The sequence below is a fragment of the Protomyctophum parallelum genome (assembly GCF_964188405.1).
Source record: "Protomyctophum parallelum genome assembly, chromosome: 7".
In the NCBI taxonomy this organism is placed as follows: Eukaryota; Metazoa; Chordata; class Actinopteri; order Myctophiformes; family Myctophidae; genus Protomyctophum; species Protomyctophum parallelum.
The window spans coordinates 8,701,030-8,728,927 of NC_139705.1; the positions used below are offsets into that span (position 1 = coordinate 8,701,030).

The following is a 27,898-nucleotide window of genomic DNA, read 5'->3' on the forward strand; positions in this document are numbered from 1 at the left end:
AGAGGGGTTCTCAACCCATGGGTCGCGATAATTTTGGGGGATCCCCAAATTATTTTCTCATTTATCTATTTTTGCAACTGAATGGCTGGACAATGGAAATTAAGAGTTTACATAGTACGTGGTGCATGCATAAACTTTCCTTAATGATTATATCTGGTTTCAGTATTCATTTATGACATATTCTCTCGATTATTACGGTTATTTTTGCAGTCAGTTTGTCTTGGTGGTGGGGAAGGGGGGCAAGGCGGGGGTCGCGAGACATGGCCAAAGCATTTCCAGGGGTCCCCAGCCAAAAAGGTTGAGAACCCCTGAGTGTTGGTTTTTGTCCTGGTTTTTTATTGCCATTGACAATGAATGGAGAATGTATGTCATATGTAGACGAGCAAATCGGCTATTCAAGGTTCTTCAAGGTTCTTTATTATTCGTCTCCCGGGGAAGAAATTTGTCTTAGACAAAGGGCCCGCATGCAGGCGTAGCCCTTATGCCCATGTCGCCGCAGAGCAGCGCCACATTTAATTTGAATGTTTGTATTTTGTCCAAACACAAACATTAAATTACATTGACAATAAATGGAGAATTTACAGCATACACTGACTGTTTGAGTCTGAGCAAATCAACATGTTACGTCATGATGATGCATGATGATAAGAGCGCCCCTCACTTCACACGAGTGTGTGATGCTTTTGGTCTACAAGATAATTATTAAAACAATGGTTAACTAGCATCTAACCTATCAGACCAAGGTGAAAAGAAGGGACGCAACACACTTTGCACATTTTGTTTACCACATGCATGCAATTTAGAAGTTTACAGCTTCTTAATTCAGCTGTGATATTATCATAACAAGACATGAAACTCTCTCTTGGTCTTGGATCAATCATAAAAGAATATGTTCTGCGTAAATCGAAAAGCCGTGAAAATCTGGTGAGGGAACCCATTGTGAACTCCAGAATGATGTGTTTTGGGACTACAAACTGTAGCCCTCGATTCAAGTATATTCCAACTATGCCTGTATTCTGATTGTTATACAGTATTCATTTTATGCAACAGCTTTTGAGTATTTGTGCATGTCACATGAGGTGTTGACAACTGCTGGACCAGCTAATGCACATTTATTATTGTTATGTAACAATTTATAATTGACTGCTGAGATTTTGAACAGGGTTGTGTTCTGAATTTACTCTAAAGCTGTAAATTCCCTGAAGAACATCAACCATTGATGAAACTCCATCCTATTGGTCTTGTGCCCGGATTTATACATGTGTGCCGCGTGTGGCACATTGAAAATAGCTGATACAAACTTTGTAGACCAGATTTACAGTGTTCTGTACTGCGTTCATCAAAGTATAACATGCCCTTAAGCCATTGGCCAATATACAGTAGGTTTTTCCTGGGAGCCCTGTCCGGTTGCATCCTGTAACTGTTAACTGCTCTCCATGCCTCCTGTCCCTTTAAATCTTTTAGAAGCATTTCACAACCAGGGCACACAAGCAACAAACAACCTGAAAATGAAAACTGACTGGGTTGGGTTTAGGAACCAGACACACTTAAAAGAGACATTCACTCTGCAGCCATCACTGTGACTACCAATCAAACACTCACACACACACACACACACACACAGTTATATAAGACACCTTGTGGCTTTTACTGGTTCTCTCATTGTATAAATCAAAGTAAATATGCCTCTCAAAACAGGAGCCTGGGATGTTTGGCAGCATAGTCGTCTCTCCATGACCTGGTGTGTGTGTGTGTGTGTGTGTGTGTGTGTGTGTGTGTGTGTGTGTGTGTGCTCGGGCGTGTAGGAATGTGAATTAACAACATGGTAGAGCGATAGCAAAGAATACAAGTGGGACATATAGTGTTCAATGAAGATTAAATAGTTTTATAAGTCTACATTTGGCAGCCAGTTGTGTGTACTGGCGACTACCTGTCCCTGCCCCACCCTCTCAGCACATTGTAGCTGTCTCTCTTTGTGCGTCATGAACTATCCCAGTGCCAGCGGCTGACAGTCACTTCCTTGGTTTCTTCCATAGAGGCGGGTGAGCCATGCATGGACTCAATGCCAGTCTACCAAGACCTGGAGGGGAGAGAAACCACTAGAGTTCCATCAATCCATCTCTACACAGTATGTTCTGCGGGTAAGAATGCATGTCAAGATAAGAAGTAGCCATGTGCTGTGTCTGTTGTCGTTTCAGCTTTGTGGTGCATCCATTGAGCATAATTCACACAGTGGCCATTTTGTTGTTATGTCATGGTATGACAAAAGAGCAAAATGGTGACACCATGTGAACATGGTCAAGTCTGTTTTGATCACATATCTGTCTCATCACTCACTGTCTCTCTACTTCAGCTCTCTGCTTTCTGGCCTGATCCGTGGCACTGCGTTAACCTTTCCCTGGGGCAGAAGACAGAACCCAATTACATCTGGAGCACCTTCCAGCGTCCAAGAGGGTTCAGCTGGGGTTCCCTCGCTTTCATGCCGGTGCATTTAAAAAACACAGTTGAATGAAATATAGAGTTTCCTCCTCCCATTCATAAGCGTCCATTAATAATTCAGCCACGGGCATCAGCATAATGGAGGACTGATGAGGCATAAAAATACTTTTGTTTTGTTGTTAACGTGCTGTGAGAGGAAGCACGACTCAAAGAGAACTGTTGTACATGCGCCATACTGATCTTATCCAAGTGCCACACAAATATGACGAGGCCTTAGGTTTTCAGGTGGTCGCCTTCAAATTACTTATTATATATTATTATATTTGAGCCCCCTTATTGTGCATGCAAGTCAACTTGAACAAAAAAATTGACTGTATCTTAAAATACTGATACTCACGTAAATACGCTTGCGTTGTCGCCCCTCGACTTCTCCGCACGTACAGAGTAAAAATGCAGGTCTCATTGAAAATGAAATTACTAGGCATGTTAATCGCTTTTCATCTGAAATTACCTTTAATCTGATTTTTCTTTTCTTTTTTGTTTTTGTCCCACAATTTTGTAACCCATTTTTCACCCCTGTGTCAATCATCCTGTGATGTGATCCTGGGCTCTACACACCCTCCGCCAACCTAGGGAGAGCAACGGACTTAACTCATGCTTCCTTCATGCTTGAGTGTCCAAGTTGCTCCTTTACACCTGACGGGGGGGGGAGTTTTCCTGGTTGGACGTAGCGCGTGGAAGGAGCACGTTATTCCAACCAGTTCCTTTCCCCTCCATCAGGCGTCCCGGCTGGCCAGGGGGAGGCAGTTTAGAGACCAGGATTACTGCATGTTTTTTGTGAGGGACACAGGGAGAACATGCAAACTCCACACAGAAAGGCCCTTTCGCCAACCCCGCCTTCGGGTATGGGCACTGATGGAATCTGATTTCTGCAATTCAATTTATTAGCATGAATTTTCAACGAGTGCACATTCTTACTGTGTCCACTGGAGATTCAACTGATCACAGTTGCCTTGGATCTTTTTTTTTAAGGTTCGCCACCATCATTTTTCCTTCCACTGTGATCTTATACGAACTCAAAAGGTATAGAACTTTTAAAGAACTCTTGTCCTGAACCTTTAAAACCCTCTCCAAAGATCTTTGCCGTTTTCTACATCTAAGGACCCACAAAGTGCTTTTTTCTGAAACTATTAATATCAAACTACAAAATACATCGAATCAAAGCTAGACTAGTTTAATGGCCGTCCCAATGCATTTCCAATGGAAGTCACATGGTTTCACCAAACATTTTTGTTTGATGGATGTTTGTGCCCCCCCCCCCATCAAACAAAAATGTTTGGTGAACTTCTTTAAACCCTGTAGACCCGAGTTCACTCTGTACTTTTATGATTTTTCCTGTCTACACCAAATCTCTTTGCCACAAGTACTCATGTTGTGAGTTACTGAGTTTATAGATCTGCTCTTTTTGGCTAATGTTCCCTTCAGCATATGGATACTGGGGAAGTGGTTAAACCCCAATAAGCACATACATAGATTTGTGCCTTCGCAAGAACATTATTATCTTATTTCACTTACAGTAGTTTGTAAAATATATATTTTTTAAAGCACCTGTCAAATACTACTTATTCACTGGGCAGTGTCCATAGGTGATATCATAAAAGTATCGCAGTTAGCTTTTGATACAATACAATTCAAAGGGCTTTATTGGACATTGGCATGTCCAATACAGTGGACAGTGTATCGTTTTACCATAAGAATCATAAAATATCTTGGTGAGGTGCATTCATCAACAGGCAATACATGTATTTAATATGCATTGTTTTCTACTGTTGTGTTGAATATGGGGTGTTTTATGTCACAGGGCAGCTTTGCACAGAAATACTCCCCTTGGAAGCTGGTTTCAGATGGTGGCTTAGAGTATTGTCATCCATCTAGCACCATTTGAAATCAGTGTTCTTGGGGTGGGACGTATGTTTCTCTGTGGCACTGACCAGCGCCATGCAAGTGTGCCGTGCTGGGTTGACCAACTACGTATGTACAAACGCACAGTAGGAAGTATCACTCACAGATTCTTCTCAGCGGTCAACATTGACATCAAAGGCATTGTCCTCTTTCCAAGGTTGACCGATTTCTTCTGGTGTTTAGAGTGTTATTATGTTTCTAGCACCATTTGAAATCGGTTACAATGAAGGACAGATCTCGTCTTGAACCAAACAGGAAACGGAAGTAACTTTCAGGGACCTGAAACAAGGACTTGTTGTCTTGTTCAACTGGAGATGCTAAATTAATCTGTGAATAGATGAGCAAATTAAACAGTATTTAACCCATTTAATTATTCATCTGGTTACTTTGGGTAGGATGAAGTACAAACGAAATGACTGAAGCCACAGAGTTTTGCCGTTTTAAATGTTGTTAAACTTAACTATTACATTGTCAGACATGCAATTAAAATCCATTACTTAAAAGTTAAAACTTCTCATAATCCTTAAAACATGATTTACAATGTCATTGGAAAGTTATCCCCAGGCAAGTCCACTAGATGGCACTGTGTCAATCACATCAGTATTTATCCTTGATGTTGATAGAACATAAATTAATTCACTTCACTAAGCAATTTGATACAGCAGCTGCTCTTATCCAGAGTGGGTACCAAGTCTAAGAGCAAGACTGTGATAAAGAATTATAAAGAATTGGTCTTTATTCCTTGACAATGATATAATAAAAGGTTTTTGATCATTGTTGCATATTTTCATTTCAATGGACAGTAAAGTGTCATGTACAGTAATTACACCTATAGATATAAAACACTGCCTGTTAATGTGTGCATATTCTGTACAATGCAAAGATTCCAGGTTATATATACGCAGAGTGGTTTTAAGATACTGAGCTTTAAAGTGTTCACAGTCGATAGGGTCTAAGATATAGCCATAGTAATTGTGCATTTCTTTTATAGCTGTACCTGTAGTGTTATTGTGTAAAACATCACCGGTCCTGGACAGTGCCTTGGACCACTTTCATCCTAGCGTTCCTAATTATTGTGGCCATGACATTGGCAAAAAAAAATAAGCTTGTTCAGCATTGTTATAAAGTAGTTATGGTATACACATTTTAAAACGAGGTCTTCTCAAAGTGCTTTGTTATGGATTGTTTGACCAGCTTGTTTTTGAAATATAATTATAATTAAATAAAATTAATATGTCAAAAAATATAAAGACTTTCATCTATTCTTCATGAAAACAAGGTGGAGTAGACCTCTGAAATGTGTGAATGATTTACTTTATTCGAATAACACGTTAAACAAAATCGAGATAAAAAGAAATAAAAGCCTTAGAGGAGAGTGCACACTTTTTAAAAGACCTTAAGATACGTACCAGGTATCTCAAAATATATAATAAATACAATCAAAATGAGTGATCTAAGACAAGTGGTTTAATTGAAATAGAATGGCCGTGTGGAATATATGATATATATATATATATATCACTTTAGTCAAATAAATAGTCATCATTCATATCATTATGAATTCACTTGTGCACATTCTCCCACTCCCAAACATGGGCCTACACCTCAGAAGATCATTCCAGTCTCCATGGAATAGTAACAAAATGGTATTTGACAAAAAAAAGAAGAAAAGAAATCAGTGTTCACAGAAAGACGGCAAACTTAAGACTTCTATTAAGGCATTTAGCACATGACAATCTCAACACTGAAACAGAAGTTACACAATTCTTTCCATTTCTTTCAATACTATTTAGACAAAAAGAATAGCTGCTCTGGACTGGCATGGCACGACGTTTGATCCCCTCACTCCTTTTACAATCATTTTGCCTGCAAAAGCCCAGTTAAGGAATTGTAAAATCTACTGGTAATTGGATTTTTTTAAAGGTATCTATTTACTTTTTCCACAGTAATAACCAATTATCATTGTATGTTATACCTGAAGTATGGGCAAACAGGGCAAAAGAATAACTTTTTCAAATCTACAGTAGCAAATTGTACAGATTGGGACCTGCTGGTTGGATTCTCGAGTCAGGAGGACCTCCTTCTTAATTACAGAATAGCAAAACAGCAGTGAAGCAGATCCGACACATATCAGAAAGCAGGGCGTAGGAGTGGAAAATCTTTTGATTAGTGGACTTTGAAGTACACAGAAGATATAAACAACTGCCAGCCAATCGATGCTTGCCACCCTTGCAGCACAAGCAGATGATGGCACTAATTATTACTGTGTTGCAAGGTTTGAGGTTGCAAGGTCCATCCAGAGCCTTCCGCCTTCATGCGTTGTACATTCAAGGGGCTGGTCCAGCCACATCCTTCCATCTTGGTTTAGAACGTCAAAGGATGTTATAATGGTCCGATGTCAGTAGAAATACGACACTTTGAGCTGACAAAAAAAAGCAAGATATTTCAATAGACATATTTCGAGATAGTAGACTAGATTAAGTTTTACAGGAAGTTTCACAAGATCCCTTCTGAAACAGGAAACCGATGGTTTAAAGATTAGCAACAGGTTGGTATTAATGTATTAGGAAAGAATGTGCCAGGTTAGCCGAAAAGGTTATTAGGAAAAAGGAGCCAACAGTACCACACAAACGGGGCAGTTTTATTTTCCAAATCCTATTTAGTCACATGATATTGTTCCCATTATTCACAATATCATTTATTCTTACCCATAGTGCTAGAACGCCCCCTCTTCATCGTTTATGGCCACATTTCCTGAGTAGCCACTAGGAGAGCTGTAAGCCAAAAGTGACTGGTCATCTTTGGCGAAATGTGTTATGTGACATAAAATGCATATACTCTACTGAAAAGTGGAAAGTGAGACGAGTCAAAACGTTGTATGTTGCATGTCACACGTATGTCTACTATGTTGAAGTAATAAAGTAGGCTTTAGTGAGAACTAGAAAGGATTGCTGGAATACACAAGATAACACCACAAAGACCGGCCGAGCGGTCCAGGCACCTAGGCCGGTAATCCAGCATGGCGCGGGTTCGAGTCACGAGCCTGTCGGCCTTTGCCTCATGAGTTTCCTTGAAGCCAAATACCTTGGGCTGGTGTGTTATTTTTGGATGCCACATCTACACTATAAAAGGAGTGCAGATATCCACCAGGCTGGATTGCCTAGCCAGGGATGAATAAGTCGTGGGTTGCAACTGCCAGCACCCAAGGAAGCTGTGGGGGGGTTGGGGCTAACATTTGTATGTCATACGATGCAACCTTGTTCATTTGTAGCACTCCCTGTGGGTAGAAAGCACCTTTGGAGGTGCACTCTATAGAGACCCTTCACAATGGAATTACAATTTGGGCTTGACTGGATGTCGCATACAAAATCCAGTATACAGGTATTGTGTTATTTGTAGAAATATTTTGGAAGCCAATTACTGGCAAAAGGTATATGGAATATCAAAATTCCCTTTGACGCTCATTGTCATATAATGTTCTTATAGTTTTCCATATAGTGCTTTGAAGACGCTGCAAAATAATATGTGGAAATGAGTGTGGTATATATGGAGAGTTGAATCATTCATGATCCAAGGAAATCCAAGGAAAGGAGCTCAAGAGTTATAAAGCCATAGTATGAAGTGGCGTTATAGCGCCACCATGAGGCATATACGGCCTTCCTCGGCCTACTGGCAGCGTGCAAAAAGTTCTACGCTGATCGGTCTGACGGTTTCCGAGATCAGAACAGACAGACACAGACAGATAGACGGACAGGTGCATAACAACAGACAGAGGCAACGTCATCTTCCTCCCGGCCTGGGGGAGATAAACAAAAAGCTCCACAAACACATGCAACATGGAACAGACCTATGGCCATGCGTCAAGAGGACATTGCAAAGGGCAAAAAAGGTGAAAGTTAGTTTGCATGTTGAAGGAGTTTACCGTTTCTTGTCCTTGTAGTACCAATAGGCAACCCCTCCGATGATGATGATGACAATACTAACTATTTTGAAAAGGAAGAAAGGGAGATGTCTCAGCCCGTTGAACATCTACCTCGCTAGAGTGAGACATGCCCATGGGCATAACACCAGAGGGAGCTCCTCTGACCCTTTCCCCCTAAATAAGGCTCAAATAAGGGGGGGAAATGCTGCCACCAAAATATGAAACATCACTTACATAGTTAATGTTAAGACACTTACATTAGAATAGGTCATTGTAAATTAATAGCATATTAGTCAACTGTATATCTGTAGCATCATGTTTTTAAAATCTCTTTACCATCTTTATTATACTGTATACAGTACCATCAGGGTTTATTTAAAAAAAAAAGGACAAATGGAATTCCATACCTTTTATGGGACTTTACATTTTTTCAGTACTATACTTTCCATAAAAGTAATCAAGTATACAAGGAAAGGTGAAGGAATTGGGGCAAGGGTTGGATTTAAGTGTGATATCCAAGTTTCTTAGATGTGATCCCTGAAATATAGTGTTCCACCACGCCTACATGCTACAGATTGGCTAAGGAGAGCTATATTTCTGGATGTCAGGTAGTTTAACCCATTTAGGCCAGAGTTAAAAACATTCACTTTGAAAGAATATTTTCAAAGATTTGCGCCCCATTTTTACGATTCTTCTAAAATAGCAGACCTACGAGCTCGTAGCGCGCCTTGCAGATCTGCTATTTTCCAATAGCTAAATTATAACACAATGTTTAAAACACCAAAAGGGGTTCCCGCCAAAAATGGGTTAAATTAGCTATTAATCAATTGGGTCTTGCTCACTCCTCACATGACTTTCCACACAGCAGACATCATCTTCTGTGCAAGTACTGCCGTTTTCCTACCAACGCATCAATATGTTTGACACATAATGTGTCATATCGGGTGCCACATATCAGGAATTATTTATAGCCGTCAGATACAATAACACATTGCCTGGATGCAGGTGGTGCAGGGATAAAGATCCTGTCCACCACCGCAGAGACCAGGGATACGAATTCTCCACTTAATCAACCATGACATTAAAATCTTTCTAAATTTGTTTTCCCATTACTTTTCCAGTTGTATTATTTTCCAAAGACTATTTTTTTCATGACTGTATATAGACCCTGTAACGTGAATGTGAACTTACCCCCTAAAACAATCACCCAGACTGGTACTGGTGGGGGTGGTGGGGGACTGGTGGGTGACGCGCTGGGTACCACTGGATCTACAATTAACAGGACAGAAAGATATTGTTTTGCGAGTTGATGTGGAAATGTAGGCACGTATCGATAACTGCTCGTGTCAAAACAACGAATCAAAGCACAATTATACACACATAAGACGACATCTATAATCTATACACATACTTATTACATGGCTTGGTTGAATGCTTGATTGCGATTGGTCAATCACTGAGTTCAGTGGTGTGTTATTTCTTGATAATGTCCGCTTTATTTATTAATTTATATATTAAGTAGCCATGTAATAAGCAGGATAATGTATGGCTAAGGTGGTCATTGTTGATATATAAATCACCTTCTGGGTGATTTATAATACTAGCCCTTACCCGTTGTGAGACGGGCGCAGTACCCCCCCCCCTTGTGGCCGCGGGGGGTACTACGCCCTGGGTGCGTTTTCGCTTTTTTAATTCACTAATCAATTCATTATTATGCATTAATGTGTCAAATCGAAAAAAGGGCTTCGTTAAGACCTCCATATTATTATGGTCAATGCCTCTGTGAAAAGTGTGAGTGAGGCAACGAGGAGATACGGCAGTCGCAGTGACAGACAGACGATGATATAAACAATGACCACCTTAGCCATACAGGTGATTTATATATAAACAATGACCACCTAGCCATACATCCCATATACCCCTTGCATACATGCATACAGTACATACAATGCAAGAATAATAATAAGTAAGTCAAGAAAATACCATAGAAATTTGAAGACAAAACATTCCATTCCAGATTCAAGCAATGTCAACACATACTACAGCAAGGGTGTCAAAATAGATTGAATTCCCTCCCGCCCAAAGAAAAAGATAAAAACTAAAATGAATCCCATGGGCCAGAAATTGCAGGTGATTGTTTGACGTTTTAGATGGAATGACAAGTTCAACATGGACTACCTGGCACTAGGGCTTGTTTTGTAGTGGAATGAGGGGTGGTAGTAGTGGTGGTGATCGTCGTGGTATAACGCTCTATAAAAAGGTATAAAGGTTTATTAGGCCAGGAATTCCTGTTCCCTTTGCACAAAAAAGGTTTAAGCTGTTTGACTTTATGACATCGCTTGACTAAAAGCCACCAGGAAAAAGCCACAGCTACTAGCAGCCAAGGTTTGCCGTTACAGGGAACATTACCTGATCTATAAAATGTACTGAATTATTAATTTGATGTCGTTTGAGCTCAAAGATGCATCCACACACACACACACACAAATTCCCAATTCATTAGTCATGTCGAAGGCAACGAATGACTTCACTTTCTTTTAGTTGACTGTAAAAAATATCCTGCAAGGTCCGTGATTCTCTCCCCCTTGCAGCCTTAAGTGTGGCATTGGCAAAAGAGGACAGCTACCATACATGGATAACTAAAAAAATTAGGTAACTAGCCAGACCTTGCAGGAGATTTTGACAATATAGCATTTTAGATTTAATGGCAATATGGACTACCTGGCCTTGTCGTTGTAGTTCTAGGAGGGGTGGGGGGAGTCGGAAGCGCTAAAAAGGCATAAAGGTTTATTAGGCCAATTATCTCCAAAACAGGTACCGTATTATGTGTTGAGTTTGCACACAAAGAATTCTGAAGTTGTTGTTTTTTTTTCAATAAAAGTAATAAGAAAAATGCCAGTTTGCTTTTTAACAAAGACTGGACACAACTGTAGAGTAGAAGGAGAGATAGGGATAGTCCAATGATCAAAGGATCACCTGATGCTGGTCACACAGTTGGCATGCGATGAAAAAACAACCACCACCCTCGATTGGAGCATTTAACAACAATTAAGTACACAATAATACTGTCATTAAAAATCTACCAATATCTTTTTTTCATTTCACATTTCCCCATAGATAATTATGAATTTGTTTTCAGAAACCTCTGACTACAGGACTACAGAGCTCACTTAATGTCAATGGGTGGTGCTCATACATACGGACATACACACTCATACTCATACATACGGACATACACACTCATACATACGAACATGCACCTCTCAAACATCTATAAAAATGGAAATGAAAGTCCCACATTATGTCATATCCATTACTTAAACGCAAGCAACACTATGTAATAGCATACAATGTCCCACAAAATGACAACGTTCAATTTGTAAACACCCTTCCACAACTTTATAGACTCAGGGGGGGGGGGCCCTGCTAGGGGCTTTACTGTATTACCAGTTACCACGTACAGTATATAGGGAAGACAGTTGAGGTTTTATGCCGGCATTCAAGCTCTAGGGTTGCACGGTGGTATAAACTATAAAGTTAGCAACATCACAGAAGATTATCAATAATGTATCAATCGTTTCATGTGGGGACCGCCCACCCCTTACACTGCGTCCACACACCATCTGCTGCAGGACTCTGCCTAGTGCCGGCCTGATGCATGTTCTCATTTAGACAGTAAGCACGTTGAGCGGAGCGGAGTTGAGCAGACTGCACGACCACGTGCCAAAAATACCCAACAACACCACATTGTGCTACAATGTCCTTATCATGAAGATGCAATAGCCTACATCGACAATCTTCAAATGGTAAGACGACTGACGCGTTACTATAATGACAGTGTCCAACGTGTGTTTCTAATGGGTAATGAATAATGATGAATCTACCATATAAAACTATGCCTTTTCATGGTCAATTCCCAGCCCGTGAAATCAGGGAGGGTAAACGGGCATGCTGAAACATTGTAAGTTCCTAGTTCCTGCAAAGCCACGCCTATTCAGACAAAAGTCTCAAACGAGAGCCTCACGTGACTCAACTGAGCAGAGACGCAGAGAATCCTGGGTAATGAAGGCAAAGACGTGGCCACTGATATGATACCCTACATTACATAGTGTCGATTTAATATATATACTCAATTGTATGACGTTGTTTCCCGCTCAAAATAGCAGATCTACAAACTCACATTTTGCGACACTGCATGGTGAAGTATAAATCAGGTTTTATTTGGTCAATTCTATTAACCAAATAGCACTAAGTGAATAAAAGTGGCACTAAGTGTATAGGTGGCACTAACTGAATAAAAGTGAATCTCTGCCTGGTGGTGTATATATATATATATATAATATATTCATGGCAAAAGGTGGACTTTACAAAATAAAAAAGTGGGGTTTTGAGAGTCTTCTAATTAGCTTTCAACAACCTAGAAGTTGACCATCTTTGTTTACATTAGTAGAGAAAGTACAATTTTCTTTAGGTTACTAAAGTGTAGACACCATAAACCTTGTGAGTAAAAACGTAGTCGTAGTTAGAGAGACCTCGCTAAAGCAATGAACCAGAGCTACATTAGCCATACCTCTGCATGTTGGAAGTGGAGGTGTCCACCCGCTAATTTCACATGTCGCACTGTCTGAGCCGCTCAAATCAAATCCAGGATCGCACCTGAATGTCACATGATGCCTATGTTTATAAGGTGGTGGAGGACCCTCATGCCGCCTCAGATGTGGGACATTAGGCGTTTCACATTCGACCACTGAGAACAAAGAGAACTATTTTAAGTTGGGCTGAAATGGCTGAGAAATATGGGAATATGTTGACAGTAATGGTTATGAAAATTAGAAGGCTTTAAAATATATATAATAATTGTTTGAGGAAGGATTAGAAATATTGAAAACAAATGTTTGCGGAATGGATGAAAACAACACTGAAACTTACTTATACATTTTGGAGGTGCCGGACGGAACTGCCCATCTTCACAGTGTATCTGACTCGATCCATTGAGTGTGTAATGCTTATTGCATTTGTATGTGACAACATCTCCAAAAGCATAATTCTCAGTCACTGGACTGTATCCGCCGTTTAAAATGTCCTCTGGATTTTCACATGTCTCCACTGTAGAATAAAAATAAGACATCAGAATGTAGACACTCAAACATAACTACGTTATGGTCTTATTTAATTATTTGGATTACCAACCTTCACATCTTCCAAATCTGCCATCCCAGTTCCCATCAGCTCCACAACTTATTGTTTTTTGACCACCTGTCATCTTGTGTCTGGGGGAAACGGGACAAAGACATTAAACTGCTGTAACGCACAATATAAACTCCTGGCTTAATTGAACTCTTGAAATGTATAAATGAACACTGAAAAGTGCACATTCCAGCAGGATTTAGACCATGTGCGTGCAATTCTACTGTGATGGGACAATATAATTCCATCTACCCCAAGGTTATTAAACTGTCCTACAATGCCCACAAGTGCAGTAACTACGGTACACAAAGTGTCAAACTGGTACCCTAACCACTTAATCTCTAGATCTAGATACTTCGTTGCCCTGTCCCCCCCCAGGGACAGTAAAAAGAAACATAAAAAGAACATCCTCTTTGTTTTTGCAGTTAGGAAGTACGGTAGTCGGAACAAATGGTATCAGATTTACTTGCTAAGCATTTTGCATGCAAGTCCATGGAGCAAAATAAACTTTAAATATAGCACAGATTGTCAACCATGAACTTCTGAAATGTCATTGATCAAGATTATGAAACAGAAACGAGACAGATGGAAGCATCGAGTCATCACTAACCCAGGATTGCAGATTAACTCAGCCTTGTCACCAAACTGATTACCATCATCAGGATATTCTATTCTTCCATTGTCCTGTTCCTCAATTGAGCTACAGAATCTCCCTGAAAAGAAATAAAAAAATAACAATAATTATAACTAGAACTCCACTCTGTCGAGTGCATACTTGCTTGTTGCACACTAGTAGGCCATAAATGGCCAACTAGTGCGCAAGCAGAGCGAGCAAGTACTTTCGACCGCTGTAAACTGTCAAATCTCAGTATCTGTGTGAAGGAACGTTTGAAATGTATAATTATTAGATGTAACTATTTGCTACCTACCTACTTTATGCATATAAACACCTAGTATTATTAAGTATGGTTCAAGTTTCTATCTATTTAAGAAATAGTTTTATCGATGTAGATATATTCTGGATCCCTTTTTAGTTTTTTAAAGAAAAATAAATCATTGATATGTGATGAAAAAAAAGGTATATAAACTGAATTAAAATATGTTATACAGTATAATTATTCTGTAAACTGTGGAATCTCAGTATCTCTGTGAAGGAATGTTTGACATGTCTAATTATTAGGTGTAACTATTTGCATATATACGTATGACTAGCTCTAAATGATGACGTAAGACATATGTATACATATATACTATATATTGTAAGTTGGTTAGCGGTATACTGTGGTTACTTTGCGCCAAAAACCGTGCCAGCCAACCCGCCATTTGATGCGTATGCAAATAAAACAGCAGATTTGTGCCTGGTTTGCTGGGACCAGATTACATAAATGACCATATTTCTTACGTCATCATTGAGAGCTAGAGCAGATCAGGCACAATTTACTATTTTATTTTACTGATTATGTATATAGTATACGTATGAGTCGGTATGACTAGCTCTAAATGATGACGTAAGACATACGTATACATATACATATACTATATAGAGTATGTAGTTGTAAGTTGATTAGCGGTATACTGTGGTTACTTACATATAAGTTTAGGACCCACTTAATTGACCAGATCACCTAATTATATTTCTTTGTATCATCTATTCTTTTCTCTAATCATGTAAATAACCAAAATTCTAATCATGTTCTTGTTGTGTTTTTGTTTTGTTGTTTTGTTTATGTTTTATATACTGCAATCATGTTTTCTGGATATTCTATATCTCATGTACAATGTTTCATTATAATATATATAGATAGAGGCCTCGTATAAGCCCCTTGGGCTTTTTTGCCTCAGCCTAGCACCTTACCCTTCTCATATTTATATGTTCACTGTGTTGTTTTTATACTGTGCTGAATAAATAAATACAAATACAAATACAAAAAAAATACTTTGCGCCAAAAACCGTGACAGCCAACCCGCCATTTGATGCGTATGCAAATAAAACAGCAGATTTGTGCCTGGTTTGCTGGGACCAGATTACATAAATGACCATATTTCTTACGTCATCATTGAGAGCTAGTCATACATATACACACCATGTACTCTGGTCCCAGCAGATCAGGCACAATTTACTATTTTATTTGACTGATTATGTATATAGTATACGTATGACTAGCTCTAAATGATGACGTAAGACATACGTATACATATACATATACTATATAGAGTATGTAGTTGTAAGTTGGTTAGCGGTATACTGTGGTTACTTTGCGCCAAAAACCGTGACAGCCAACCCGCCATTTGATGCGTATGCAAATAAAACAGCAGATTTGTGCCTGGTTTGCCGGGACCAGATTACATAAATGACCATATTTCTTACGTCACCATTGAGAGCTAGTCATACATATACACACCACGTACTCTGGTCCCAGCAGATCAGGCACAATTTGCTATTTTATTTTACTGATTATGTATATAGTATACGTATGACTAGCTCTAAATGATGACGTAAGACATACGTATACATATACATATACTATATAGAGCAGGGGTCCCCAAACTTTTTCCTGTGAGGGCCACATGACTTTTCCCTTCTCTGATGGGGGCCGGGGTCAGTTTATAACAGAAAAAGTGTGACGATCGCAGGGGTGCCAACGTAAACATTTATTTTTTTCCAGAAAGCCACACATAACCAAATATTAATAACCAGTGCACATACTGTACATGCAGCACTACAGGGCTGCATAGTGCATGTACTGTACATGCAGCAGTGCCAGGGTTTCCTGCACAATGTTGTTGGCATGGTGCTGCGCCAAGCTTGAAATAAATCGCGCCATGCCAAGCTGTTTTTATTTTGAGGGGCCTAGTGAATCATGGTGTGTGTGATATGAAATGTCCAGTACCTCCCCAGTGTCTCCCCAGTGCCTCCCAGTGTCCCCCTGAGTGCCTCCCCAGTGTCCCCCTGAGTGTCTCCCCAGTGCCTCCCAGTGTCTCCCCAGTGTACCCCTGAGTGTCTCCCCAGTGCCTCCCCAGTGTCTCCCAGTGTCCCCTTGAGTGCCTCCCCAGTGCCTCCCAGTGTCCCCCTGAGTGCCTCCCCAGTGCCTCCCTGAATGCCTCCCCAGTGTCTCCCCCAGTGCCTCCCCAGTGTCCCCCCCCCCCCCCCCGAGTGCCTCCCCGGTGTCTCCCCATTGCCTCCCCAGTGTCTCCCCAGTGCCTCCCCAGTGTCCCCCTGAGTGTCTCCCCAGTGCCTCCCAGTGTCCCCCTGAGTGCCTCCCCAGTGTATCCCAGTGTCTCCCCAGTGCCTCCCAGTGCCTCCCCAGTGCCTCCCCAGTGTCTCCCCAGTGTCTCCCCAGTGCCTCCCCGAGTCCCTCCCCAGTGTCTCCCCAGTGTCCCCTCAGTGTCCACCCAGTGCCTCTCCAGTGTCTCCAATAGCAATACAAGAGCAATAATACAAATTAATCTTAATTTATTATTCTAATTATTTGCTCTCATCCAGTGCTAATGAAAAATAAAAATAAAATCCTATATTTTGGTTATTAAAAAAATAAAAAAATAAAACGTTTTTCTTTTTTTCTTACGTCATCATTGAGAGCTAGTCATACATATACACACCACATACTCTGGTCCCAGCAGATCAGGCACAATTTGCTATTTTATTTTACTGATTATGTATATAGTATACGTATGACTAGCTCTAAATGATGACGTAAGACATATGGTCATTTATGTGATCTGGTCCCAGCAAACCAGGCACAGATTTGCTGTTTTTTTTGCATACACATCAAATGGCGGGTTGGCTGTCACGGTGAACGAAGACCGGGCTAAATTATTACTTGCGCGCTCTGCTTGCGCAAGTAATAATTTTAGCAGGGGAAAAACCATTAAGAATATTATAGTAAATAATTGCGACAACAGGTCGCATTTACTATGAAATCGTGCATTTCAGTCAGGCGGTTGGTTTGTCACCCCCATGGCCCAGGCATATATGGTCATGCCTGTAATGGAGATCCTGATGTCATCAATATTAAGCCAATATGGGAATGCCCATATATGGAGATCCCTGATGTCATTAGTATTGGCCAGCAACTCTACATATTATGACCTCAAACCCTTAGATCCTTAGACCCTTAGAGCTGACCTGTTCTGACATTCCATATGTTGATCCTTCCCCATCCATCCTTCCTCTTCGATGTCTCCCTTTTGACTGATACCCGTCCATTTAAACTCTAGACGGGCCTGCTCCAAAGTTATTAGTGCAGCCGCTCCCGGCAGTTCTTAACAGGCCTTTTTTTGAGTGTATAGAGTTCTCTGCCTACCTGCTTAAAGATGGAGTGCCACATTTTTTTCCCCACATTTTTCCAGTTTTTCATGTGTCTATGAGGTGACAGTCACAGTACTCAGGGCTTAAAGCCAAAAACAATCCCAAGACTGAAAATGTTTTTTTGCAAATCTGCACTGAACTCATTAAATGATCCCTATGAGATCCTCAGGACTGAAATCAGTCCCCAGGACTGAGAACTTTAAGCCCAGTACTTCATTAGACACCCTGGAGCCGTTTTGATGTGAAATGGTGTATTAACTTTGTATTTAGGGTTTCTTCCTTGAGGCTGAACCCTTGACAGTCAAACAGGCCAATGAAATAAACAGTAATATAGTGACATCACACTTACAGCCCCTCCCCTAACCCCTCCCCCTTTATCATACAACTACAGCTGTGGGTGCGGCTTCAGTTCAGGTGGATCACCACCCATCACCACGCACCAGGCAAACCAGGCATGAACTGGTGGGCTGGTGTCCACATAAAAGCATGATTTTAACAAATACTGTACACTTTTTGGAAAAAGTTCTTCCTCCTTATATTATAATAATACCTGATGATCATGTTTTAGGGTGGAAAGAAATCGTGGCACTCCATCAATCTTTAACCCTTTTCCAATAGGTGAGCGTGGGTGGGGCATTCCAGCCCATCTAGTGATGTGTGTGTGGCATCACAACACTCAAGACACGCTCCATATATGGCCAGTACATAACTCATTCCATATGATGATCTGACCCCCCCATGCCAAAGCGCCGGCGCTCGCCCTGCAGTCTGCCGTCACCTAGGCGGATACGTGCACGCGACCTCGCTCTAACCTTAGACCTCCATATGGAGCTGACCTATTCTGGCATTCCATATGTTGATCTGACCTCATCAAACCATGTACACTCAAGGCACGCTCCATATATGGCCAGTACATAACTCCTTCCATGTTGATCTGACCCCCCCATGCCAAAGCGCCAGCCCAGTGCTTGCCCAGCAGCAAGGCGGATGCGTGCACGCTTCTCGCCCTCAGGCGTCTTACTGGTAGAATATATGTATGGGTTGCAAGTGTGATTAGATAAGCTGTGAAGAGTGTCTGAACTCAGATAAGAGAGGTCATTGTGTCCTTTTGTTTTTACGACAAATAGCAGTCAATGTTTTAAGAATTAAAAGTGTAAATACTTACTCTCGCATTGCATCGCCACAATAGCAGGACTCCAGGTTCCAGCGTTGCATGTCTGATTCCGCACGCCCCCGCTCCATCGATAGCCAATCTCACACTCCCAGGTAGCATACGCTTTATCTGGAAATGTCGGTTTGAGGATATCGGCGCTAGTCAAAACTGTGTTTGGAGCTCCGTCTTGGGGTCGGGGACAGTCTTGACCTATGAAAAACAGGGATACGTTGTTAAGTTTCATATCCGACCTGAGATTCAAATCCAGGTCTCACACTTGATGGCGCAAAATACTGCTCTCATAGGGCTGCACATTATATCAAAAATAAGGCAGAGACTTTTAAAGTGTTAATTTGAATTAATTACAGAAAGAATAAATTGCATTATAAAATGTACACGTTTTAATCACATTAATGTTTTCACCACCGAAGGTTTCTCACTGAACGAGTTTCAGGAGGACCGATAATACCAACGCAATTCGTTTTTGTCATAAAGAGAGATTTTAACCTGGTTAAATAAAGGATAATGAACTAATTCATGTATTGGCCTAGTAGGCTATAATAGTTTATAGACATGTATGTATGCATGTATCCTATTTTTAAGTAGCTTATACAAGAGTACTCAGGATCAATACCCTGTTAGGGCGTAGGCTATCATTTAGAATCTAAAATGATAGCTACACCCTAAAAACGCTATAAAAGTATTTTACACTGATTCAATATTCTGGCCGCCCTTTATAAAGTTAGGAGCTCCCGCAAAGTAAATGACTTTCTTGAAAATAAAACATACTGCCATGACAGTTGTTGAAACTGAAAGGGAAAGTTGTTATGATGCCGTTCAGAGCGCTAGTCGCTATTTCCACGTGGATTAAAGGTTGTATTAAACACAAGCCAAAGTTCATATATTTACGATTGAAAACCATGCATCCGTCACTTAAACAATGTACACAGTACACACTTTTGAATTTGGTATAACACGGAACCTCCGCAGCATTAGGTGAGTAATTCCTTTATCTGTGTTGGAGCGCCTCAGTGGGCTACGGCTGCATGGTAAAGTCGAAAAGTTTGCAACCCTCCAGGTGCTCCTCGGAGAACCAGCCCAAAAACCTGTATATAAAAAGGTGTTAAATTAAAGGATCCCTGGCTAATAAGACTTATTATATTCTTTATACTTTATACTTGCCCTCTATAACTAAAACTTAATTAACTTGAATAGATCCTGAACATTTTATTTAACTTAGAAATTGTTAATCTACCAAGGCTGAAGAATACAATTCTTTACCAAAGTAAACAACAAGGTGGATTTGAATTGCCCAATTTAGAATTATATCACATCTCCTTTGCCATCCGCTCACTTGAGAAATGGTTTTCACAAGAAGAGAATATCCCATGGCTTCTGATGGAACGCAGTATAGTCACACCCTACAAATTGGAAAATGGAATGTTAAATGGCATATACATACACCAATTTTTTAAAACACGTCATTGTGCTTAGAACGCAAACCCTTGGTCTTTCCATCCTGGTCCAGTTGTGGCATCCATACTCTCTCTGACATATTCAATAATGAGGGTTTAAGATCATTTGAAGACCTTAGGAATAGCTATGGTTTACCAACAACCTCTTTCTTCTTCTATTTACAGTTAAGAGCAGTTCTTCGAGCACATGAGGTGCCGTGGAGAAATGCTCTACCTGTTCACCCACTTTTTGATTACATAACTAGGATTCCCAAATCTGAAGGCTTTGTATCTTATTTGTATAAGAAGTTAAGAGAATCTACATGTCCGCCAATGGGTGTCTCTACAGTCTGGAACGTCGATTTAAAGAGTTGGCAGCGGCCGACCAATTGGAAAAGAACTTGGGAAAATATTTCCCTCTCATCACGAAATTATAACTATCAAATGTTGAATTTCAAATTTATTCAAAGATTCTATTTGACTCCAAGAAAACGGTTCCAACTCCAGCTCTGTACGACATTTGCACACTATGCAACAATAACAAACTGGGGACACATGATGTGGGAGTGTCCAGATGTCAATAGTTTTTGGTCTAGAGTTTCAGAAGTACTATCTGAGGTAATGGGAACTAGAATTCCCCTCTTGCCTAATATTTTCCTGTTGAATGATGATTCAGCGATTGGGTTGACATTGACAATGCCACGTAGAAGACTCCTGCTCTTAGGACTGACAGCTGCAAAAAAACTGCTCGTCCTAAGATGGAAACCTCCCCATAAACTTGAGATCTCACAATGGATCCTCTCATTAATGGACATGATCTCTCTGGAACTCTCTATAGCTCGATCCAATGGGGCACAAGAAAACACACTTGACGTCTTATCCACAGCACTAGAAAAACTTAAATCATGCCAACGTCCCTGATAACTGTTATTTTCTCCTTTTTAATTTGATTTATCCAATTGTAAAATATCTGTCTCGCCTTATTTACTATTATTATTATTATTATTTTGCTGTTCAACCTGTGGGGTGGGAGGGTGGGGTGGGGGAAACCCCCTTTTTCTTTCTTTTAACAAAAAATAAAATAAAAAACTTGATCACAAAAAAAAAAGAAATTGTTAATCTATCACACAATAGGGAAAACTTTGCCCATGTGCCATGTGTGGTTCAGCCCTGTGGATTGTACTAATAAAATGTGTTCATAAAAAGTATTTCAAATATTGCTTTGATCCTCATATTAACCATAGGACGCATTAAGTTGTTTTTTATTAGCACATGCATTCCATAGGCTGGACCACATATGGACATAAGGGCCAAGTATATGTTTTAAGACATACATTAGTCATAAATAAACAACATGTTTAGAGAAGATACTAAGATAGAGAAGATAGAAGACTTTCTAACTGCAAATCTTGAGTCACAATTGTATGGTGGCGTTTATTGTAGTACAGTATATCAAATTAACAACAAAGCACAATAATAATATGGTACTACCAAATAAAAACTACTTTTACCAAAGGCAACTTTTACCAAAGGCCAATGCACATATGCAGGCCTATTTGAATTTCTGATAGGGGTTACCAAAAGGGGTTCCCGCCCAAAATGGGTTTTAATCGTTTAAAGACCGAAAACATTTTAACCCTAATCCTACACGAAGTAAGTAATGTGACACGACCATTCCTGACACTATTCTCCAGCAGTACATTCTCGTACGCTCTTTATAACACCTCGCCGGCTTAGTTGAGTGTGGTGTGGTAAAGGAGATTTCCCCCAAACATGGATTCACGATGAACTAATTCAATTACAGAGATGACATTTGCAACGAAATTGTTGAAATGGTGCTGAAATGTTGAAACATGATGCTGAAACAAGTAATGAGTGAATCATTGTCTCCACCAGGCCGAAGGCATGGGGAGAGAGTATGTTTTGCACTCCGTCCGTGTGTTTGTGTGTGTGTCCGTCCGTCCGTGGACAGCTAATCTCCGGCACCGTTGGATTGTTCGCAGCCATACTCTGCACACACACTCCCTGAATGCCACAGCTGAACCTCTGCCCCAAGGTTTTCACATCGGCCTCTTATAGCGCCACCAGGAGGCCGCTTTGTGCAAAACACATTTTTGGACAGTACACCTACAGATTTTGTCGTATTACGCAAATTGGTACACAGTCTCTCTAGTCTAGAACCAGTCAACGAAACTGGTCTTTCAGATTTCTCAGACTCCATCCTGATTGGCTAATATTGGCTTCCAAAGTTCGCAAGAGTGCTCAGTTTCAAAGAAACAAATGAACACATTGTGTGATTTCCGTGAAATTGTGCACGCAATTCCCACTAGGCAGAGGAAGAAATACCACAGTAACATTTTCAACTCGGCCTCATGGTGGCGCTATAACTGGCCGATTAGTGTTTTCACCTCTAACTGCACGGATCTGTGTAAAACTTTGCATGCACACTCCCTAGAGGCCAAGGAAAAACCTTTGCCTGGAGATTTTCACATCTGCTCTTTATAGCACCACCAGGAGGTTGACATATTTATGTAAAACCCATTTTCTAATATTACTCCTTCAGATTTTATCCAAATTTCATGCAAATCGGTACACATGCTCTCCATAGACATGTGATCAAGACGGGTTTGTTTGATTTCTCATAATCCATCCCGATTGGCTATGATTGGCTTCTAACGTTTTCAGGAGTAACCCGCTTTGTACAAATCGCCACAACTCCTCAACGCAGCGTCCAATTGCAGTGAAACTATGCTAGGCTGAGGAAGAACTGCCACTTGACAGTTTTCAAATGGTGGCGCTACAACAGGCCAAGTCGCATCACACACACACATTTATATTACTCCTAACATTTTGCGAAAACATCACACACATTATCCTCCTGGTGGATACCTGTACCCAGAAGGGCACTTTTTTCTAGTTTGTTGGGAAATCGTATTTCCCAATCGTCTGTGTTATTAGCAAAGCAAACTGTAAATAAAGTACCCAACGAAAAATAGGCCTAACTAGAACTGCACTCTGTCGAGTGCATACTTGCTTGTTGCACACTAGTAGGCCATAAATGGCCAACTAGTGCGCAAGCAGAGCGCGCAAGTCCTTTCGACCGCTGTAAACTGTCAAATCTCAGTATCTCTGTGAAGGAACGTTTGAAATGATTAATGTTTAGATGTAACTATTTGCTACCTACTTTATGCATATAAACATCTAGTATTATTAAGTATGATTCAAGTTTCTATCTATATAAGAAATACTGTTTTATCGTTGTAGATATATTCTGGATCCCTTTTTAGTTTTTCAGAGACAAATAAATCATTTATATGTGTTGAAAAAAAAAGTATATAAACTGAATTAAAAGATTTTATACAGTATAAATTTTCTGTAAACGGTGGAATCTCAATATCTCTGTGAAAGAACGTTTGAAATGTCTAATTATTAGGTGTAACTATTTGCTACCTATCTACGTTATGCATGTAAACACCTAGAAAAAAAAAGTATATAAACTGAATTAAAATATATTATACAGTATAATTATTGTATTACTTATTGTAAATTGTCAATTATTTTAAATGTATTTCATGTTGGACTATAGTGATATTAATACTAAATCATGATCAGAGTAATATGTGTCTCTAACTTCAATTTCTTTAATAATACTTTCACATTTGTTAAAATATACATGATCTAAAATACTTCCGTAATCTGTAGTTGGATTTGTATTTAATTGTTTAAAGCCTAATTTTGACATGTAGGTCTTTATACTTCTTTCTATCTCAGTATTATGGTCTTCATTGAAATCTCCTATTATCATAATTGCAGAAGTCGGAGATGATAGATACTTTACCATGTTTTCGAGAAATGTGTTTAATTTTGAAAGGTCTGTTTTAGGTGATCTGTACATAAGAATGATATATAGATTTTTATCTTTTACATGTATACATATGTGTTCTACTTTTTCTAATATCCTGCTTTCAGTTTGAATTATTTCAATGGAAATATCTTCTTTTATAGCAAACATAACTCCCCCACCTATACGTATACATATATACTCTATACTCTATATTGTATAAAGTGTGTAGTTGTAAGTTGATTAGCGGTATACTGTGGTTACTTTGCGCCAAAAACCGTGACAGCTGTTCCGCCATTTGATGTTTATGCAAGAAAACAGCAAATCTGTGCCTGGTTTGCTGGGACCAAACGACCACAAATGACCATATTTCTTACGTCATCATTAAGAGCTAGTCATACACATACACACCACGTACTCTGGTCCCAGCAGATCAGGCACAATTTGCTGTTTTATTTTTACTGATTATGTATATAGTATACGTATGACTAGCTCTAAATGATGACGTAAGAAATATATATAGTATATATATAGTATATAGGCATATACTATATACGTATACATATATACTCTATACTCTATATTGTATAAAGTGTGTAGTTGTAAGTTGATTAGCGGTATACTGTGGTTACTTTGCGCCAAAAACCGTGACAGCTGTTCCGCCATTTGATGTTTATGAAAGAAAACAGCAAATCTGTGCCTGGTTTGCTGGGACCAAATGACCACAAATGACCATATTTCTTACGTCATACGTATACTATATACATAATCAGTAAGAATAAAATAGCAAATTGTGCCTGATCTGCTGGGACCAGAGTATGTGGTGTGTATATGTATGACTAGCTCTAAATTATGACGTAAGTAATATATATAGTATATAGGCATATACTGTATATGTATACATATATACTCTATACTCTATACTGTATAAAGTGTGTAGTTGTAAATTGATTAGCGGTATACTGTGGTTACTTTGCGCCAAAAACCGTGACAGCTGTTCCGCCATTTGATGTTTATGCAAGAAAACAGCAAATCTGTGCCTGGTTTGCTGGGGCAAATGACCACAAATGACCATATTTCTTACGTCATCATTAAGAGCTAGTCATACACATACACACCACGTACTCTGGTCCCAGCAGCAGATCAGGCAAAATTTGCTATTTTATTTTTACTGATTACGTATATAGTATACGTATGACTAGCTCTAAATGATGACGTAAGAAATATATATAGTATATATATAGTATATAGGCATATACTATATACGTATACATATATACTCTATACTGTATAAAGTGTGTAGTTGTAAATTGATTAGCGGTATACTGTGGTTACTTTGCGCCAAAAACCGTGACAGCTGTTCCACCATTTGATGTTTATGCAAGAAAACAGCAAATCTGTGCCTGGTTTGCTGGGACCAAATGACCACAAATGACCATATTTCTTACGTCATACGTATACTATATATATAATCAGTAAAAATAAAATAGCAAATTGTGCCTGATCTGCTGGGACCAGAGTACGTGGTGTGTATATGTATGACTAGCTCTAAATGATGACGTAAGTAATATATATAGTATATATATATAGTATACAAGAAAACAGCAAATCTGTGCCTGGTTTGCTGGGGCAAATGACCACAAATGACCATATTTCTTACGTCATCATTAAGAGCTAGTCATACACATACACACCACGTACTCTGGTCCCAGCAGATCAGGCACAATTTGCTTTTTTTATTTTTACTGATTACGTATATAGTATACGTATGACTAGCTCTAAATGATGACGAAAGAGATATGGTCATTTGTGGTCATTTGGTCCAGCAACACAGGCACAGATTTGATGTTTTTCTGCATAAACATCGAATGGCGGAACAGCTGTCACGACGAAGGAGACCGGGCGAAAACATTACTTGCGCGCTCTGCTTGCGCAAGTAAATAGGGGAGGACCAATTCAGGTTTTACCCTTGGCAGTTATAAGAACGAGACACGGTGACGTCTCTGGATTACGTTGACTTTAGAGCAGTGGTTTTCAACCTTTTTCATGTCAAGGCCCATTATTTGCAATTTCAGCCACGGATTTTGATGAGATTTAGCCTCTCAGAAACAATAGTTTGAATATTTGTTGATGTTGGATTCTTCTACATTCTCTAATTGTGTAGATGTCTTAAACAATAATTTAACTCTTGAGAGCAGGAAATGAAACCAAACCAAATTACTCTCCATTATTTAGCTGAGGACCACCTGGAACCCCCTCAAGGACCACTGGTTGAAAACGACTGAGGAGAGGATGATGTGATGATCTGCTAATGGAACAGTGCTCAGTGCTCACAACTGGCCACTGGAGCGTTTTTTTTCCGGCGAGCGACAACTTTGTAGGACGGGGTAATATTAAGCATAAACAGAACATTATTTACACTACAGTACTTACCCTGTACAGCAAAGGGGACAACGCTGAGCGTTACGAGCAAGTACAAGCCGCCCACGGCGACCATGACGTCTGGACGGGGTGTAGATCTTCTCTGCAGGAGGATTGGGGAAATTGTTGATTTCCTGGCAATTGATTGATTATTTACTTTAACTGTTTGCATGGACAAGCACAAGGAAGTATAGTACAGTACGAATCATGCCAAATTACAAGGTCTACTAAAGGGATGAATTGTTCCATTGGGGTCTTGTACTCGAAAACGGAGTGGACGGAGTGACTTTGCTTGTGTTTATAAGGTGTTAACACTTTAATACACGTTCCCCGAATTGTAATAAACAATGACGACTTTCACCACTATAGCTGCTGGACGATTCTGAATTGATCTATCGTGATCTATCGTTTTCATTCATCGAAAATGAATGAAAACGGAGTGGACGGAGTGACTTTGCTTGTGTTTATAAGGTGTTAACACTTTAATACACGTTCCCCGAATTGTAATAAACAATGACGACTTTCACCACTATAGCTGCTGGACGATTCTGAATTGATCTATCGTGAAGTTGGACAAAAGACGTGATTCGACCATTCGACCGTTTTGGTTGGGAAAGCTGAAGCTAACGCAATCTGGGAAACCATTGGCAAAACAAAACAGACCTTTATTTTCCGTGTCAACAGAGACTAGAGCCCATAATGTGCCCTCTCCCCACGCTCATTCTGTAGCTCCGAGATGAGCTACAGAATGAGCGTAGTGCTGAGGGAACATACTGGGGCTACACTAGACTAGAGAGACTAAAGCTAACGCGACGCGCTGATAGCTTGTAGATAGCCTGGGACAAGCAACGTTCGAGATTAGGATACTTACAGTACTGTATATCCAGTGGGTTGTGCCGCTTGTTGTCGCTGCCTGAATGAGGAAGGTTGGGTAAGGTTGTGTGTGTGTAATGTATATTGTATACTTTAGTTTTCTGCCAGACAGATCTGCTGGTTAGTTGTCAGCAGGGGGTTGCCAGTCATTATTATCGTGGCGAGTCTTTCCGGTTAAAGAGGTGTGGCTTTGAAACTTAAAGGCACAGCCTGGGCTGGCTGTCACCGCCATGGTCACGGTCATGGACAGTGTGACTCATACTTGATAAAGACCTCACGGTGGAAATGTCGTATTATCGTTGTGTTTTGTTGCTAATAAATATCCCCCCCATACACA

At 40.0% G+C, this 27,898-nt stretch overlaps 1 protein-coding gene across 4 annotated transcripts; it reads right to left on the reverse strand.

Annotated features, from left to right (window-relative positions):
- Positions 1-5,755: 5,755 nt before the first annotated feature.
- LOC310861430 (membrane cofactor protein-like) lies at positions 5,756-27,701 on the reverse strand. 4 transcript variants are annotated; one of them, XM_083768859.1, is made up of 12 exons: positions 27,560-27,701; positions 26,701-26,791; positions 18,985-19,182; positions 14,121-14,223; positions 13,514-13,593; positions 13,253-13,429; positions 12,894-13,070; positions 11,045-11,092; positions 9,515-9,592; positions 8,324-8,384; positions 7,110-7,175; positions 5,756-6,823 (listed from the first exon to the last, which is right to left on the reverse strand). In XM_083768859.1, exons 2-11 carry the CDS (start codon positions 26,762-26,764, stop codon positions 7,118-7,120), a joined length of 1,044 nt encoding a protein of 347 aa, XP_083624985.1. In that variant the 5' UTR covers positions 26,765-26,791; positions 27,560-27,701; the 3' UTR covers positions 5,756-6,823; positions 7,110-7,117. The 4 variants fall into 4 exon arrangements, with proteins under 4 accessions (XP_083624985.1, XP_083624984.1, XP_083624987.1 ...); XM_083768858.1 differs by having other exon boundaries at positions 26,701-26,822; positions 27,560-27,699; XM_083768861.1 differs by lacking the exon at positions 11,045-11,092 and having other exon boundaries at positions 26,701-26,822; positions 27,560-27,699.
- Between the last annotated feature and the right edge of the window lie 197 nt (positions 27,702-27,898).